Raw genomic sequence first — 19,605 nt, 5'->3', positions numbered from 1 at the left:
TAATCACAAAGAACTGGAGGCACCAGGATTAGAATCGGATGAGAAAACAGAAATTAAAGAGGAAGATATAAAGAACGCCTTAAAAAAGATGAAAAATCGAAAAGCTCCTGGGAAAGATGGAATAGCTAATGCACTTTTAAAATACGGAGGAGATAGACTTCACAGATAACTGAATGTCTTTATAAGTAAAATAATAAATACAGGAAGAATTCCAGAAGAATGAAGAATTCCACTATACTGAAACTCACAACAAAATATGGAAAAATTAATGGCGTGAAGAAATACATCGGATGAACAACAAGGATTTAGAAGTGGAAGATCATATGTAACGATGCATTTTTTGTAATAAGACAAATAGCGGAGAAATCATTAGAATATAAGAAACCAGCCTTTTTCTGTTTTATAGACCTAAAGAAAGCGTTTGATAGAATCCAATTAAAAGATGTGATACACCTACTATATGAGAAAAATTTACCACTTGATATCATAAAACTGATAGAAAACATATATGTAAGAAATAAAATAGAAATGAAAGTCCATGGAATAATAACAGATCCCATAGAAACAAACACAGGAATCAGGCAAGGAGATTTACTAAGCCCTCTACTGTTTAACATAATCTTGGACGCAATAATAAAACAAGTGAAGAAAAGAGAGGGTACAAAATGGGCAATAGAGAGATAAATATACTCTGTTACGCTGATGACACCGTGTTAGTAGCAGAGTGCGAAGACGACCTACAAGGATTATTGCATGAGTTCAACATTAACGCAAAAGAAATGAATATGAAAATATCACCCCAAAAAACAAAAAGCTTAGTAATTGCCAAAGAACCAATAAGATGCAAATTGGAGTTAGACAATCAAATTATACAACAAGTAATGACTTTCAAATATCTGGGAATTAATCTATCAGCCGACAACAATATCGAAGAAGAGGTAAAAGACCAAATAATTAAAGCCAGTAGAACGGCCGGATGCCTAAACGACACAATTTGGAAAAACAAACACCTATGATTGGAAACAAAGGCGCGGATATATAAGTCAGTTATTAGGCCAGTTATGATTTACACGGCCGAAACAAGACCAGATACCAGCAAAACACGGAGACATCTGGAAACAAACGAAATGAAGATCTTAAGAAGGATTGCTGGAAAAGGACTACAGGATAGGGTAAGAAGTGAGGAAATCAGACGCATATATGGGGTAGACAATATAAATACCTGGGTAAAGAACAGAAAAGGAGAGTGGAATGGGCACATAAGCAGGATGTCTGAATCAAGGATAGTAAGAATAGCCAGAGACAAGTCACCGTTAGGCAGGAGAAGTATAGGACGCCCAAAGAAAAGATGAAATGAAAACTTAGGTGCAGAATGAAAGGCACCGTTGAAGAAAAACAGGCAGTACTGCCTATATAAAAGAAGAAGAAGAAGAAGAAATTTAAAATGGAGCTAAAATTTTAAAAATCAAAAATCTGCTAAAACTTTTGGAAAAAATGAACTTGGAACTTTGATATTCCATAAAAAGTTGCGTCAAGTAGTCTTTTCAATGCACAAAAATTTTTAATTATAAAAATGCCACATAACAAGGAAATAGCTTCAGAACAACATCAAAAAATTTCAAGAAGGTTCGTCAAATACATAGTGTAAATTTTATTTAATTTATTTTTCCCACAGAGCTCTTTTTTGCAATTGCTCAGAAAATAATAATGATACAGCGATTTTAACGATCAGCGTCATTTTTGGTTTATAAATAATTTGTTAATATTGACTATAAACTAAATACACTTTGATATTTATAAAGCTGATACTTTTACACGAATTTTCAAAAAAAAATCTTGATCAATAATTAGAGTCAAAGATAGCCACTGTTTTTTATTTAATTCACTTTTAGTTTTTTAATTCAGTAAATTATGATTTAATAAACCTCAACACCGTAAGGCCTACTTAAGTAAGTAAGTATTATGATTTGTTTGGCATCGATGAATATTATACTAGTGACGTCTTCCGTCTGGGCGTGATGACATAATCGATGATTCTTTTAATGAGAATAGGGATCGTGTGCTAGCTCTGTCGAAAGTGAATTCAAATCTCTATGCAGTAATATAAATATTAACATAAGTATTTATACAGGGTGTCCAATTTTTTTTTAATTGAAATCGATTTTAAATCAAAATTGTGTCAATTAAATTAACTGACACAAAATGAAGAATGTGCGTTATTTATTTAATTCAAAATACATTTTACCACAATTTTACACATTTACCAAAATATTTATTTGACAAATAAAAATTGCTTTCGCTTAAATTAAATGTTCAAACTTCCAAGAGGCAGGTGGGTGGCTGCTGAACATTTAATGTAAACGAAAAGCAATGTTTATTTGTCAAATAAACATTTTTCTATTTTCTGACAGAAGTAAAAGGTATTTTGAACTAAATAAATTACACACATTCTTCTTTTTGTGTCAATTAGTTTAATTTAAAAAAAATAGGGCACACTGTATAAATAATTATCTTAATGTTTATATTGCTGAATAAAAAATTGATTTACCTTTCAAACGAGCTAGCACACGACCCCTATTCTCATTTAAAAAAATCGTCGATTACGTCACCACGCCCAGACGGATGATGACACTAGTATGAAATGCCAAAAAATCATAATTCTGTGCTCTGCGCGTAAAGCGAGTTAAGCCCAAAAATGGTCGAAATTAGCAAATGCACTATCTGTATGTTAGAATTTGATATCTACATGTGTGTATAATTTGTCAAGTCTAATTCCATTCCTAAACTGAGATATTCATTTTACATAAATGAAAAATAATCAATACTAACTGTGTAAAGCGTGTTGAGTCCCGAACTTAGACATATCACTCTTTACACTAAACATTATTTAAGAAACAGGAAGACTCAGTGTGTTAAGTCCCACAATTTTGCGACAACACACTGTACACTAATAAGTTATTACGTTGACTATCTGTACGCCGCGCGCCTTTAAAGCTGATTTGTCTTTTTGCTTAAAGTATTTGGAGAAAGTCAGAGATACCTATAAACTATTATTCAAAAGAAAAGATCATCTTCTTCGGGCATAATTCAACCGGATGAAAGAGGAAATTTTAGAAAAAAAAAAATTAAAACTGAAGAAGAAAGGAATAGAGTAAATCAATTTCTAATTGGAATCCCAACTTATGAAAGCCACTACTCAAGACAAGATTGTGGAAAAGATTTGTTTCTTCACATTTGACGATAGTGACACTATATTATGAAGAATACAAGCGTACACAACTTAAATTTAAAAATTCCAAAAAAGAGTTCCACAACTTAAATTTAAAAATTAAAAAGCCTAAATTAGATACCTGTTCAAAATGTGATAGGCTAGATATACAACTTAAAATATGTTCTGAGAATGAAAACCAGGAGTTTTTAAAACAAAAAAATGACCACCTTGATAACTCGGAGTATGCGTATGAGTCCAAAAAGTTAGATAAAGAAAATTCAAAACTTAACGATTCAACCAAAATTGTGACATTTGACATATAGCAATTCTTTCCCACTCCACTCGTGCATAGGTCTGTAGCCTTCTACAAACGTCAACTTTGGACTTTTAATCTAACAGTCTACGACTGCAGTGATGGCACAACTTGCTGTTACCTTTGGCATGAAGGTGTAGCTGGGAGAGGTGCTAATGAAGTTGGCTCATGTGTATACAAATTTATTTCTAAAGCTTTAAAGCCTCTTGTGAAAAGTTTGATCATATAGGTACTCAGATACATGTGGTGGTAAAAACAGGAATACTCATGTAGCAGCTATGTGTATGGTAGCTCTGCAAAATTCTCCTAACTTGGAAGCGATTAATCATAAATTTTTTAGTACCTGGTCACACGCACATTGAGTGTGATATATCACACGTCCTTATTGAAAAAAATAAAACAGATTTTGCTGGACGTTCCACCATCCTCAAACTTATACAAAGCACTGGTAAGAAACGCCCTTTCGTGGAGAAGGAGATAAATCAAGATAGCTTCTTTGACTTTGCTAAGTTGCTAAAAACCGACCTTCAGAGTTGAAAAGATGATGTTATTGGAAACAATTTTAGCTACAGAGATGTAGTGGCTGAATTTTGTCAAAAACGAGCCTGAAATAATTTACTATAAGAATACCTTAGACCTTAATCAACCGTTTCAATGCATTAGTTTCAAAAGAAGAGGCAAAGACACAATTAGCAAAATGGACCCTGGTTTACCTTAGCCAGGACAAAATTCTATACCCAAGAAGAAAAAAGTGACCTCTACAACCTGCTTCCATACATTTCACCAGTATTTCACCAATTCGATAAAGAATAACCTCAAATAAAGCAGAGAATACCTACACTGATGACATTCCTGATGAATCAAATGAAGAGATAGTGCAACTACATAGTTGACAAAAAAAGAAAGAAAAAGCGAAAACCACGAAAAAAAATGACAGTTCCACGAAAATAAATCAACGAGACAAACTGTCAGGAAGAAGGGAAAAAATATAAATATTAAATATTAAAACGTAAAAAAATATTTATTTAGTTTTTGTTTATTTTTTGTATTATTTTACTTAGTTTGTATTATTACTTACTTGGTTTACGTTGAATAAACACAAGTTTTTTTTTGCTAAATGTTCTTCTATTATTATTTATTAAAACCTGTTACTTTTGTCTTAAAAATCCCCATTATTATTATTAGTTATTTTTTATAAAATAAAAATGTATACCATTATTATCCATTGTTATTTTTTATACTTTTTGTTATAGTTTGTGTTATGCGTTAAGCGTGTTAAGTTCATGATATTTGTGCAAATTGTGTTAAGTCCATGTAAGAAAGAGTTTATTATTTTTTATAATACTTATATGGTTTGTTTATATTATTTATTGATTATGTTATTGAGAGAACTAAATATTTAATTGATCAAAAGTATTTAAAAGGATTTTGAGGGATACATTCTTGTAAAAACTCCAAAAGTATAACTCGAACATATTATTTCAAACTTTAAACGCGTTTATCTCAAAACAGTGTTTTAGGACTTAACTCTCTGTACGCACTGAGCACAGAATTTAAAAATAAAAATCGACCTGTTTTGAGATGTATTTGCAAAATCGTTCATTCACGAAATAATGAATTTATTCCATTTGGATTTGACACACTGTATAAGTTATAGCTAAGGCATAAAAAAAACAATTAAATATGATGCAATAATTATTTATTTACAAGGAACACACGAATGTACAATTATATAACTTAGTTTTCTTTCTCGTAGGTCCACATTAAAAATTTCTGCTGCTGCTGCTCTTTCTATTTCTCATTTTCTTCTCTAAACGTGAGACTTCTTTAAATTCTTTAAGCATCTGAAACAAAGAACTGCATGTCAAAAATCTAGTTAGTGTTTTAAAAGCTTAAAAATACGGATTAGCCCAATAAAATAAAATAAAATCAAAATGTAAATGTAATGTAATAAGTGTCATTGTATGCAGGATGTAACAATGATACTGTGTTTTTTTTTCTCAAAGTTTGGTACACCCTGTGGAATATTCTAGCGTATATAAAATATTGAAATTAAAACTCAACTGTAACCTTAAGCTATCTTAACATTTTGCTTTTTGATTCATTCGCCTAAGTTGGATAATAAAAAAGTTAGGTACTTTAACAACTAGCAACGTTCTTCATCAATACAGGGTGTTTCTAAATAAGTGCGACAAACTTTAAGGGGTATAACTCTGCATGAGAAAATAATGACCGTTTGCTTTATAAACATATGTCCGCAAATGCTTCGTTGACGAAATACGGGATGTTGAATTATTTCTTACAAACTGACGATTTATTTATTGCTCTAAAACCGGTTGAGATATGCAAATGAAATTTGATAGGTTTTAAGAGGTAATGATTGGGCATTTTTAAGCATACAATTAAGAATTTTATATTTACCATTGGCGTGCATACGGGTAATATGACCCGTATGCACGCCTATGGTGAATATAAAATTCTTAGTTGCACGTCAAAAAATGCGCAATAACTACGTCCTAAAACCTACTAAATTTCATTTGCATATCTCAACCGGTTTTAGAGCAATAAATAAATCGTCAGTTTTTAAGAAAAAATTCAACATACCATATCTTGGAAACGAAGAAATTGCGGACACATGTTTATAAAGTAAACGATCATTATTTTTTCATGCAGAATTACCCCTTCAAGTTTGTCGCACTTATTTAGAAACACCCTGTAGTGATGAAGAACGTTGCTATTTGTTAAAGTATCTAACTTTTTATTATCCAACATAATCAAATAAATAAAAAAGCGAAATGTTATAAAAGCCTAAGGATACAGTTGAGTTTTAATTTCAATATTTTGTATACGCTAGAATATTCCACAGGGTGTTCCAAATTTTGAGGAAAAAACACACTATCATTGTTAGGCCCGGTATACAATGACACTTATCTGTTTAGCAACAATATTATTACATCGATATTCTTGAAAGTAAAGCTATAAGATCTTAAAAAAATTACTAAAATCGGACAAGAGGTTTAGGAAATATGAGACATTAAAAATATTCCATTTTTAAGGTGGTGCGTTAATTTTGACGCTTAGTGTATTTTGTTAATTTTTATTCACTTATATACATAATTATATACTTATAATATACACATTTATATAGAGGTTGTCCTACATTTTTTCATATATATTTTCTTTTGTCTCACATTAACTTTGCAAGATTTTGCCAATGAATTGTACAAAGAAAAAAGTTTTTGTTTCTTTAAAACAATTTTACTATTTTTTTTATATTTTAAATAAAAAAAATTTGTTTTAATACTGTTTTGTGGTTATCTTTGGTACCAACTTTTATTTATCACAATATTAAATTATTTATTTATCACAATATTAGAGAAAAAAAATTTTTTTAAAAAAGTTGTTGATAACAAATTGACGAATACTTATTGTAAAAAGTGTCATTTAGATGTTACTATTTTTATATGCTACCCTAAACTAAAAAAAAAAAAAAAAAAAAAAAAAAAATTGGTCTATTATCAACGACGATATTGCAAAGTACAACTGCAGCACTCTTCATGTAAAAGTTTTCATTTAAGGTCGCTTCGAAAATCATTATTTTTTAAAATATTCTAAAATTTTAACTCTATGTATACTTGTCATGGTTAAGTAGTAGGGTTGATATAAATATGTACTCACACACTTTAAAATGTTAATATTGATAAATAAACAAATTATGAATTTTTAAAGTTGGAAAAGCTATCTTTGCAAAAAATGGATCTACAATTTTTTTTTCTTTTGTAAGTGTATCAAAAACTACACATCTCAAAATTTCAAAAACACTACTTATTTCAAAATTTTTAACACCGGCGATGTGATTAAAAAAAATTTATACAAATTACACCAATTTTCAAACGCCATTTTGGAGGGGTGTTTAATTGACATTTTGATTTGACAATACATTTATCGAAAATATACATAAAAGCAAAAAAATAAGACCTAAAAACTTGTTTTTTTGCCATTGAAAAAATGGTAAGTTTTTATAAACAAATTAAATATCTCATAAACTACTCAATATTTATCAACCAATTTTTTTTTCAATTTATACTGGTACAATACCGCAACTTTTTTTGCAAAACAATTTTTTTTATAGTGCTTACTTATAATGCAAATAATATTTTTTTGGAAATTTGTTTTTCAATTTTGATTTACAATTCTTTAAATAAATTAAGGGTCAAATTTATTTAAAGTCTTAAATAAAATATTGTTTCTGCAGCTTTGCAGAAAAAAATTGTAAAAACTTTAACAAAAACATTATTTGCCGCCGAAGGTAAAAAAATAAATTTTGTGCAAAAATTACCCATTTTTAATTATTTAAACAATGATCCCCTCATATGAATCATATACTTTCTTGAAAACATTTTTGTTTTGACCTAAACTTTGATAAAAAATTTATTCCAACCTGTACGAAATTACATTTTGATTTACATATGTATTTTAATTTTATTTGATCGGTCTAGATTAGGGATGGCGGTTTTGACAAAACACCGGTTTCGGTTTTTTGCTTGTGGTTTAATCTGGCGGTTATAACCGGCCAAAAAAACCGGTTTTTTCCAAAAACCGGTTTTTGGTTTTTTTAATCCAATAGGTTACAATGTTACATTTACAATGCACTTTAGTTTGCGAGCCGTTTAGTAGAATCCCCGTGTGGGATGCGGGCCGCTTAGTAGAATACACCCACAGGATCTCCTACTAGTCGTAAGAGGCGATTACAGGAGCAGCTGACCGCTGTCCCTCCCTAACATTCCATCTCAACCTTACCCATTATCTCTATCCTCAAACCTATCTCATCCACACCCCGAGTGACGGATGAGTCCTATTGACCGTGTTTGGAATGGAAGGGGTCCACTTTGCGTGGGGGGTGTGTATGGCATATTGTCGCACACCCTACACACAAACTGCGTAACCTGCGCCTCTCCCCATTCAAACACTCCTAATTTCCCGCTACCAACCCGCACTGGCCAGCGTGGTAGTGAAATGGCTAATTTTCCCCCGTAAATGACATGACACAAACTAGAAAAAGGCCCTTAGTCCCCGGCGGCCCAACGGTCCCTGGTGACGGTAGCCACCAGATCGGGCCAAGGGCAGAGGGTGCAAAGAATCACCGGGATAGACACGGCTACCATGGACAACGAACATTGCATATTGCCACTTATAACGTAAGAACGCTTGCAACTGAAGATAAGCTCATTGAATTACAGGAAGAACTTAACTGCATAAAATGGGATGTACTGGGACTTTCCGAAATACGAAGAAAAGGAGAAAACCAATTAGTTTTAAAATCAGGGCATCTGCTACATTCCATTGGAGAAGACGATAAGGCAGTTGGCGGCGTAGGTTTTCTCGTCCACAAGAAACACCTAGATAAAATTATAAAAATAGATAGTGTAAGCTCAAGAGTTGTGTACCTCATACTAAAATTGAACAAGAGATGCTCTATTAAAATTATCCAAGTATATGCACCCACGACGAGTCATAGCGATGAAGAAATAGAAAACTTTTATGAAGATATAAATAGAGCTATGGAAAAAGATAAAACCCACCACCTAATCTTAATGGGCGATTTTAACGCTAAACTTGGATATAAAGAAGATAACGCAGAAGTGGCTATGGGCTCATTTGGATATGGTGAGCGAAATGATAGAGGAGGTATGCTACTAAATTTTTTGTTGCATCATCGGCTATACGTGATGAACACATTTTTCAAAAAGAACCAACAACGTAAGTGGACGTGGGCTAGTCCAGATGGCATAACAAAAAACGAAATTGATTTCATCATCACAAACAGAAAAAATATTATCCAAGATGTTACAGTAATCAATAAAATCACTGTTGGGAGTGACCATCGGTTGGTTAGAGCAAAAATATTGATCAACCTTAGACAAGAGAGGACAGCAATGATAACAGAGAGGCCTTCTAATAAATGGGAATCGATAGAAGATAGTGTAGCTTATCAGAATCTCATAACTTCAGAACTGAAAGAAGTAGAACATCTAAATGAAAATGCATTAGATATAGAGGTGACAAACATGCGAATAAACAGTGCGATTCGAAACGCTCATAGCAAATATAAGGAAAAAAGAAAAAACAAGATAGATAAACTTACTCAAGCTACTAAAGACCTTATAAACAAAAGAAGAGAATTGAAAAACAAATACACAGAAAATTTTGCAGCACTTAGACAGTTAAACAAAGATATCACAAAATCCATTCGAAAAGATGTCAGAAATTACAACACTGAACACATAACTCACGCCATTGATAAAAATAAGAGTTTAAAGGTACTGCGCCGACAAATGACTGAAGGATCGAAAAATATTTGTAAACTTGTAAATAAAAAAGGAGAAATAACAACAAATAAGGAAGATATTTTAAAAATTGCTCAAGATTTTTACTCAGAATTGTATAAGCGAGAAGAACTTCCAGATCCTGATCAAAGTCAAATACCAAAAGTTCAAAATGTAGGCTCAGAAGACATCCCAGACATCACAACAGAGGAAATAAAATCAGCTCTCTCGGAGATGAAAAACAATAAATCACCTGGAGAAGATGGGATAGTCATTGAACACATCAAAGAAGGAGGAGAAACGTTAATAAATGTGTTGAAAAAGATGTTCAATGTTTGTTTGACAAGAGGCGTAACCCCCTCTCAGTGGCATAATGCAATAATAACCATAATGCATAAAAAAGGTGACATTTCAGATCTGAAGAACTACAGACCTATTAGTTTGCTCTCCCATACATACAAACTATTCATGAAGATAATAACAAAACGGCTTGTGAACAAACTGGATAGTTACCAACCTTGTGAACAGGCTGGGTTCCGCTCCAGATACGGAACAAACGATCATCTACAAGTTATAAAAACGCTAATAGAAAAGTGCACAGAGTATAACAAGCCTATCTTTCTTATATTCGTGGATTATGAAAAGGCGTTCGATACTATAGATCATCATAAAATGCTTCGAGCATTGGCGGACTGCCGCATTGACTACCGATATATCGCCTTGATTAAAAGTATCTACGAAACTGGTACAGCTTGTGTTCGACTTCATGAAGATACCAAGAAATTTAGAATAGAACGTGGAATTAGACAGGGTGATACTATCTCCCCGAAATTGTTTACAGCTGTTCTTGAATATATGTTCAAGCAAATGGAAGGAGAGGATAATATGGGAATCAATATAAACGGGGAGGATCTGAACCACCTAAGATTTGCCGATGACATCGTTTTAATATCTGATAGAGTTGATAAAGCTACAAAAATGCTGCACACGCTCTATAAAGTGTCAAAAACAATTGGTCTTAAAATTAACACCTCAAAGACAAAATTTATGACCAACCTTGTAGTCAGCGATAAAATTCAGATTGGGAGTCATAGCATCGACCAAGTAATAGCTTACAAATATCTAGGACATGAGATTCGCTTAGGCCGAGATAACCAGACAACTGAAATACAAAGAAGGATAGGTCTTACATGGGCTGCCTTCGGTAGATTAAATAACATTTTCAAGTCTAATATTCCAGTTTGTTTAAAAAGAAAGGTCTTTGACCAGTGTGTTTTGCCGGTTCTTACATATGGTGCAGAAACACTAACTCTGACAAAAAGAACAATAAATAAAATAAGAGTTACACAACGCGCTATGGAAAGATCAATGTTAGGTATTACCATCAGAGATAAAGTACCAAACCTAGAAATAAGAAGAAGAACAGGAGTCACGGAGGCAGTTGAAAGAATAGCCATGGCTAAATGGGCTTGGGCAGGACATGTTGCCAGACTGACGGATGACAGATGGACCAAAAAGATTCTGGAATGGCGACCAAGGCAGGAGGCATATCGAAGCAGAGGACGACCACCGACTAGATGGACGGATGATATCAAGCGCATCACCACAAATTGGATGCAAGAAGCTCAAGATAGAAATAGGTGGAAATTTTTACGGGAGGCCTACGTTCAGCAGTGGACAAATATAGGCTAGTTGATGATTAGTTTGCGATACCACAGTATAAAGAGGGATGATTATTTATTATTTTATTATTATTATATATTTATTCATTTATTAAATATAATATAGCGTAAAATTAATATATACATATTGCAATAATATATAATTTAACCCAACCATTTCAACTTATAAAAAATTTCCCAGACTCTTTCAAATGGGATTTAAAAAAATAATAGGTCTGGATCCCGCGTATGAAAAAAAAGTTGATTAATAGCAAGCTGAAAATTTGTTAATAGCTTAAGGGTGTCGAGTCGGATAAACTTTGATATATGGGAACACTGTAACAGGGGCAGTTTTAATTGTGGAACAGGTTAAAAATTTGGAACGGTCAGACCACGAAAGCGGCACATTTATTTTGTCCGACAGAACAGACCTAAACTCTCCGAACAGAGATTAAACTCTCATGCAAAAATCAGACTGCTATTTATCACCTGTCATAATTCCTGTCATTTGACGTATTCTACATGTTCCACTCATTAAAACGCCCATTTGGTGATAAGTAGCAGTCTGATTTTTGCATGAGAGTTTAATCTCTGTTCGGAGAGTTTAAGTCTGTTCTGTCGGACAAAATACATGTGCCGTTTTCGTGGTCTGACCGTTCCAAATTTTTAACCTGTTCCCCAATTAAAACTTCCCCTGTTCCAGTATTCCCATGTATCAAAGTTTGTCCGACTCGACACCCTTAAGCTATTAACAAATTTTCAGCTTGCTATTAATCAACTTTTTTTTCATACGCGGGATCCAGACCTATAATATCAACATAAATATTTTACTTAAAAATAAAATGGATAATGCAATTTATCTTTTATTTTACTACCATTAAAAAAATTTATCATGTATTTCTTTTAACACGTTTGTATATTTGTATAATAGGTGCATTTTAACTCATTTAATACTTCCTGTATGAGTGTATCGTTTTGAAAATGTAGGAAAATCCTTGGAGATTGGTATTCGTAATCGGTAATTCGATATTCATAGTCAGAACATTAATTTTGGTAATCAAAAAAAGTCATTCACCCACTTTCAATGTCAAGAGTCAAGTGTGAAAAATAGATGATGTTTGCGTCTACTTCAAGCAGATCACTTCTTATGTAAATATTATGATTACAAATACCTTTTCAACGAAATAATATAATAAAACTTAATTGTTTCTGGCTCATGTGAGTTTGCACTTTTAGTTTGCTTCTGTATTTATAAAATAAAATTTGAATTATGGTTTTGTTTGGAATAATTACTTGAGAATAATAATTATGATTGGAATCCAAAATAATACCTAACCTAATCCTAATCACCGTAAAAACCTAATAACCGGTTTTTATTTTAAAAAGAAAAAACCGGTTATAACCGGGACAAAAAAACAACCGATACAACCGGTTATTGCGAAGTAAAAAAAACGGTTTTAGGTTAAAACCCGTAGGTTTTTCCCATTCCTAGTCTGAATGCAGTTAATAGACTTGAAGGAAATTCATTTCAGGTAGAGGAAAGATGACAATATTGGGTGATTTTAACGCTCGAATGTGCAACCAAGTAATACCCCGGATTAAGCAAAAACATAATAAGAATGTTAAAAACGAAAATGAAGAATTGATGATAAACTTCTGTACGAAAAACGAACTTAGATTAAACAAAAGATTTTTTGACCACAAAGACCAACATAAATAGGTATACATTCAATAACACCTGTGGATAAAGATCTGTGGTAGATGTTGTAAGATACACATCCATCAAAAATAATCGACGTAAGATGATTTAACTCAGCAGATGTAGGTAGCGACCATAGCCTAGTATTACGTAAAATAGGAATCATCATAAAATACCTGACACCCAAGAAAGTAGCACCAACACAAACAAAAATCAGAGTCAAAAAACTAAATTGGGAATCCACGAAATACCTACTTATATTTATAGAAAAACAATATCACAGAAGATTGCGGAGCATGAAATATTGGAAATCGACAAAATCGAAGAAAGCTGGATATCACAGAAAACCCGATGGTTTAAAGAGGATGTGAAGATAAAATGTGAAGAAAAGAAAAAAGGCTTTTTAACAATACAGAACAAAACAAACACGCAAACAACCATTACACACGGATCAGAAACGAAACTAAAAATTTAGTCAGACAAATGAAAAGAGAACACTGACAGAGCTCAAAACAAATGGAACACGACTTCTACGTAACGCAAAGAGAAGTATGGAGAATCGTCAGAGGATAAACAAAAGAGATGAATGAACAAAACAAAACGTACTCAGAAGGAAACATGGGCAGACTACTTTCGATCTCTATTTGCTAAAGATGCCGATAATGAACAACCATCACCTGATGTTACGACAAATGAAGAAATAAACAGGAGTGACAGGTAAGGGAAGCATTCATCACCATCAATGGTGCTACAGCCCTATGAAAGAGCCTCGACCTTCCCAAGTCTATTACACCAGTCAGTCCTATCCATTGCCAACCGTTGCTAGTTTCCTGCGCCTATTTTTCTCCATTCCTCATCTACACCATCCTTCCATGTAAGTTTGGGCCTACCCCTATTTCTACTTCCCACAGGTTGTGACGGAAGGGGAGCATTAAGGAAACTAAAAGTCGAAAATTACCAGGAACTAACAGAATTACCAACTCCTAACATCGAAGGACAAGATCTGGCCAAACAATTACTATTAAAACTAATCCAAAAAATAATAGAACAAAACAGAATACCACAAGAATGGAGATCAAGCATCCTAATATCTATCTTCAAAAAGCGAGATAAATCGGACCCGGAGAGCTACAGAGGAATTAACTTATTAAACATAACATAAACATTAACAATCAAAACAAGCTGAATAATATTACAACACTAGTAGAAGAACAATAAGATTTTATGTCGGGAAGGTCATGCATCAACGCTATATTTATAATGAGGTACGTTCAAGAGAAATCATTAGAATATAACAACCCGGTATATCTATGTTTCGTAGACCTCAAGAAGGCATTTGACAAAATCAAATTAAAGGACCTTATCTATTTATTGTACTCAAGAGAGGTACATCTATGAATAATTAAAACGATCTAAAATATCTACCAGAGCAACACAATAAACGTAATAGTAGAAGATGAACTAACTGACCCAATTGGAGAAGACAATATATCTTAAGAACAGAAGCTACAAGATAGGAGCAAAGTACGCAAAATCAGTAAAAGAGATACGTATACTCATAAAAATTATAATATTATGATTATTAACCTAAAATTTAGATCTAACTCATAAATATTGGACAAAGAAAAAATGTCCCCTTCTTGTAGATAGTTACTTGAAAATATCTCAATACCGAAGTACTTTCTATACTTATGAAAATCAAGTTTCACCTATGTATTCCCATGTATTAGAAGAAATTTTCTCAAAACAAATTAATACTTTTTTTATGGATATTAATCTAAATCCAGCCGTTTTTCAATCATTTATACTCCATAAATGGCCACATTATCAGTTTTACTATACATATGGATCCAAAGTACAAAACAAAGTAGGATGTGCAATAATCAATATTCAAAGTGGATTTAAAAAATTATTCAAATTGCCTTGTGAATCATCGATATACACCGCTGAAATGATAGCGATACTTTTTGCTTTAAGACACATATTTAGTAACGAACCCTATAGCTGCATAATATTTACAGACAGTAAGAGTGTCGTTGATAGACTAACTAACGTACATAAGTACCAACAACTCAATCATATAGAACTGGAAATTATGACTCTTTATAATAAAATTGCAAATTTAGGAAAAAACACCATTATATCATGGATAAAGGGACACGCAGGCATTAGGGGTAACGAAATAGTAGACACGCTAGCCAAATCCGCCCTAGAAATAGGCGAAGAACTTCCCATGAACTTACTACCCATTTCGGATATTGATATTATTAGTAGACGACACCAAAAAGAAAATTGGCAAAGGTATTATCGAAACACGAGAACTGGTAGTAATTACAAACAAATGCGACCTGAAATTCCCATTAAAAGATGGTTTCATTCTGTATCAAATCGCCATTTCATAAGAGTTATAAATAGATTGAGATGTAATCATGCTCTTACCCCCCTTCATATGTACAGTCTGGGTCTCACAGAGTCACCTAACTGTGAGTGTGGAAAAGAAGGTAATCTACTACATATTCTCCTCGAATGTTCACATCAATCAGTAAATATAAACAAATTTTATGATAATCTTAATATATTAAAAATTCCACTTCCCGTCTACCTGAACAATTTGATTTTTTCTGAAGAGATTAATATATTAAAAACAATTTACGAACATATCAAAAATTGTAAATATAGATTGTAGCAATAAAATTTACCCTGTATTTAAGAAATTTTGTTAAAACAAAGCAGGCATGTTTGTTAAAACAAAACAAACATGTTTGTTTTGTTGTTATTTTGTTTTAAATCCTGTAGATTTAAGTAATTATTGTATATTATAATTGAAAAAAGAAAAGAACAAAAAAAAAGAGAAAAAGAAAAGAAAAAAAAACAAAAAAAATAAAATATGCAAAAAAAAACAAAAAAAATAAAAAATGCAAAAAAAAAACTAAGAAGATGTAAACCTCCGCGAGGATGAATCGGGTTTACGTCTTAGCGTAGTAAAAAAAACAATTTATAAAAAATAACAATAAAAAAATTAATAAAAAAAACAAATTAACAATATAAAAAAAATGCAAAAAAAATACAAAAAAAAAATAAAAATTTACAAAAAAAAATGAACAACTAAAACAGAGTATTATTTAGATAATAATTGTAGATAATAATGTTAGTTTGTTATGTATTTAGAGTTAGAAATACAGAAAAAATTCCTCTGATTGAAAAATCAAATTTGTTTGTTTTTAAAATAACAAAATGTCTGGCTAATTGGCTCGGCCAAGGCCATCAAATTCACTCAAAAAAAAAACCTAAAATATTATGATAATATTATTTACCTTTTTATCCACTGTTGACAGCATCATTTCACACCTCTTCTGCATCTTCATCTTCAAATCATTTGCTTCGGAAAGTTCGATTTTGTAAGAATCTGCTACATCTAATAAAAGTTCTTCATTTTTCTTCAACGTGTTTCTAATATTCCATTCCAGGTGTAACATACCAGTACTTATAGCTTGACGTATCTGATACATCACGTAATTTTGTATAGCAGACTTAAGTCTTGTGTTATCGCCCATATCATTCAAAGATCTCTCTATCATAGTTTCCATGCCGACAGAGGCTTGACTGATATATTGTTGTAAATTTATTCTGTCATTTTTAACTTTATCATCGAACCAGGTAATGTCGTCCAATATTGATGAACTGAAGCTAGTATCTTGATCAGAAATGTCTTCGCAGTCATCCACAGCAGATATAGCGCCTTCATCAGAACGAAGTTCATCGAATGGGTATAATTTCAGCATTGCTTTGGTGGGAACACGAAAGTTTGTACCACTTGCGTGTGACATTCTGTCTGAAGACTGTTCCATTTCCTCACCATCGGAGCTTTCTTCAGAATTGTTATCGGTAAAAGAATATAATTTCCTCCGCTTAACTAACCAGCGACTTTCAGTCACTGGTTGTTCTCTGCTAACTGTTCCTTCGGTCCCATTATTTTGTAGCTTGTATTTTAGTCGACATTCTGGAATTAGTTTTAGAACCATATTTTTGAATTTATTTTTCGATGCTGGTGAGGACGCGCTATTGCTCGTTGAGGAAGTAGATCCATTTGAAGAGAAAGACTGGTTCTGGAAAAGAAATATTCAACATTACTTTAAAATGTTAGATTTATTATATAAATCTAATTTGTATACATGTACCTATACTATATAGGGTGAGGCAGAGAGATAATAATATCTCGAGAACTATAGGCAACTAAATTTTGATAATTGGAATGTAGTGGAGTCACTGAAGGTTTTCACCTCCGATTTCGTTGAACCTTCATCGATTTTCATGAAAATTGGTAGGTAGTTAGAAGATACTTCAAGTAACAAAGGTGACATGATGCCAACTTGCGCTTTTACCCTGGGGGTGGATGCCACCCCTTCTCGGGGGTAAAAATTTTTTTTATTAAAAATAATACCAGAAATCGATAGAGGGGCACCTTCTAAGCAAAATTTGTTATATAAAGTTATTAACATAAATCAATATTTTTGAGTTATTAAATATTAAAGATTTTATTTTTTCTTAAAAATGCATGTTTTAAAGCTGTTTTTCACGTATTACTCAAAAATTATAACCTTTTATAAAAAAGCTATAATTACCAAAATTAAAGATAATAAAAAATTGAATACTCTGCCCACTTAAAGAACTAAACTAGTGTTATTTCAAAGTGAGTTATGGGTAATTGAATGTATATTTTTCGACTAGTACTCAAATCTAAGTAGGTATTCAAGCTTACATAACGGAAAACGATGCATTTTATATAATATACTTGTTAAGCACTTTTCAAAGTACTTCGAAATACCTATCAAATGAGCTGCAGTAGAAGTTAATAGCATCAAAATTAAGCGAGTTATGATGAAAATAAGAGAACCCTTTCGATTTTTTTAGGACAAAGTGAAAAATGAAACACATGCCATTTCCACAAAAATTAAAATTTGTAGTAATCCTCACAAGAATTTCTTTAGGTTAAAATAGTTAATGATTTCAACAATATTGACCGGTTTAGAATGCATATTTTTAAAAAAAAGATATAATTTAAAAAAATCAGAAATTTTTAAAATTATCGTACTTTCCATTTTCTTTTGATAATAACTCAAAAAATACTCAATATACGTAATAAATAATATATAACTAAATTTTAGTTTTTTCTGTTCCAAATATTTTATCCATTTTGCTATTTCCGTAGAGGAAAAAAGAACCGAGATAGAAACGTTTAATATTTCAATTTTGCTGCGAGGACCATGTAACCGGGGCCATTTAACCTTTTATTTTTAAAAAAGTGAGAGGTTTAAAAGACTAATTTTGACGTTTTTTAATAGCTCTTGGAATCAACTTTTAATTAGTTTTTAGGTGAACCTTACGTCTTAAAAATTAACGGAGTTATTTACAAAAAAACAATAACATTTCTGGAAAAATTTTTAAAAGATACATTTTGAAACATTTTTGGTTCATAAATTTTAATGCTATTAACTTGTTTGAGGGCTTATTTGATAGATATTTCTATGAACTTTGACAAATGTTTTATAACTCTATCTTATATAATGCACCATTTTTCCGGTATTTAAGATTGAGTACTTTGATTTGGGTACTGGACGAAAGAAATATACAATTAATTACCTACCTATAACTCACTTTTAGTTTATATTAAAAGGTTAATATTAAAAAGTTAATATTATAAGGTTAAAAACTTATAATTTTTGAGTATATTATATTTATGAAAAATCGGTTAAAAACATATATTTATTTTTCTCACGAAAAATTAAAATCTATAACTTTAATAACTCAAAAAGTTTTCATTTATTTTAATAAATTTATATACCAAATTTTGCTTATAATTTATCCCTCTATCGAATTGTGGGGTTATTTTTAATAAAATAATTTTCACCCCCGAGGAGGAGTGGCATCCACCCCCAGGGTAAAAGCGCAAGTTGGCACCATGTCACCTTTGTTCCTTGAGATATCTTCTAACCACTCACCAGTTTTCATGCAAATCGATGGAGGTTCAACGAAATAGGAGGTAATAGTTCATATCCACCTTCAGCGACTGCACTAATGAAGGGGTTTTGAAAAGTGATCTATTTAATGAAAATATTTTCACCAATTTGCTACTTCCGGTTTTACGGGAAGTTGCTTATAACTTCGTTTTTTTTTAATCGGACACACTGTATATTTTTACATTTTTGGATTCTCCTAGATTTCTTCTTTCTTAAAATATGAGGTTTAGTAATATCATGCAGGGTATTTTAAAAGATAATTATGTTTTTTTTAGTAATTTCGTGTCAACTTTCACACCCTGTAGAATTGTAGTAGCATGACAACAAAATCACTATGTTCAAATGATTTTTAATGTAGAAAATTATTAGGATAGCTAA

The 19,605-nt window shown here is 31.9% G+C and overlaps 1 protein-coding gene across 2 annotated transcripts in view; it reads right to left on the bottom strand.

The window, feature by feature from the left end:
* Positions 1 to 5,206: 5,206 nt before the first annotated feature.
* The window catches only part of LOC126881159 (uncharacterized), a 31,705-nt gene continuing 17,306 nt past the window's right edge, over positions 5,207 to 19,605 (bottom strand). For both annotated transcript variants that reach the window (XM_050645237.1, XM_050645236.1), the window contains 2 exons: positions 16,525 to 17,316; positions 5,207 to 5,368 (listed from right to left, as the gene is read on the bottom strand). In XM_050645237.1, coding sequence (XP_050501194.1) covers positions 5,288 to 5,368; positions 16,525 to 17,316 — 873 coding nt within the window. In that variant the 3' untranslated portion in view covers positions 5,207 to 5,287. The remainder of the gene's footprint in view (positions 5,369 to 16,524; positions 17,317 to 19,605) is intronic.

Source organism: Diabrotica virgifera, chromosome 3 (genome assembly GCF_917563875.1).
Source record: "Diabrotica virgifera virgifera chromosome 3, PGI_DIABVI_V3a".
In the NCBI taxonomy this organism is placed as follows: Eukaryota; Metazoa; Arthropoda; class Insecta; order Coleoptera; family Chrysomelidae; genus Diabrotica; species Diabrotica virgifera.
The sequence above is the reverse complement of the archived record's forward strand: the minus strand, read 5'-3'. Positions and strand labels throughout refer to the sequence as shown.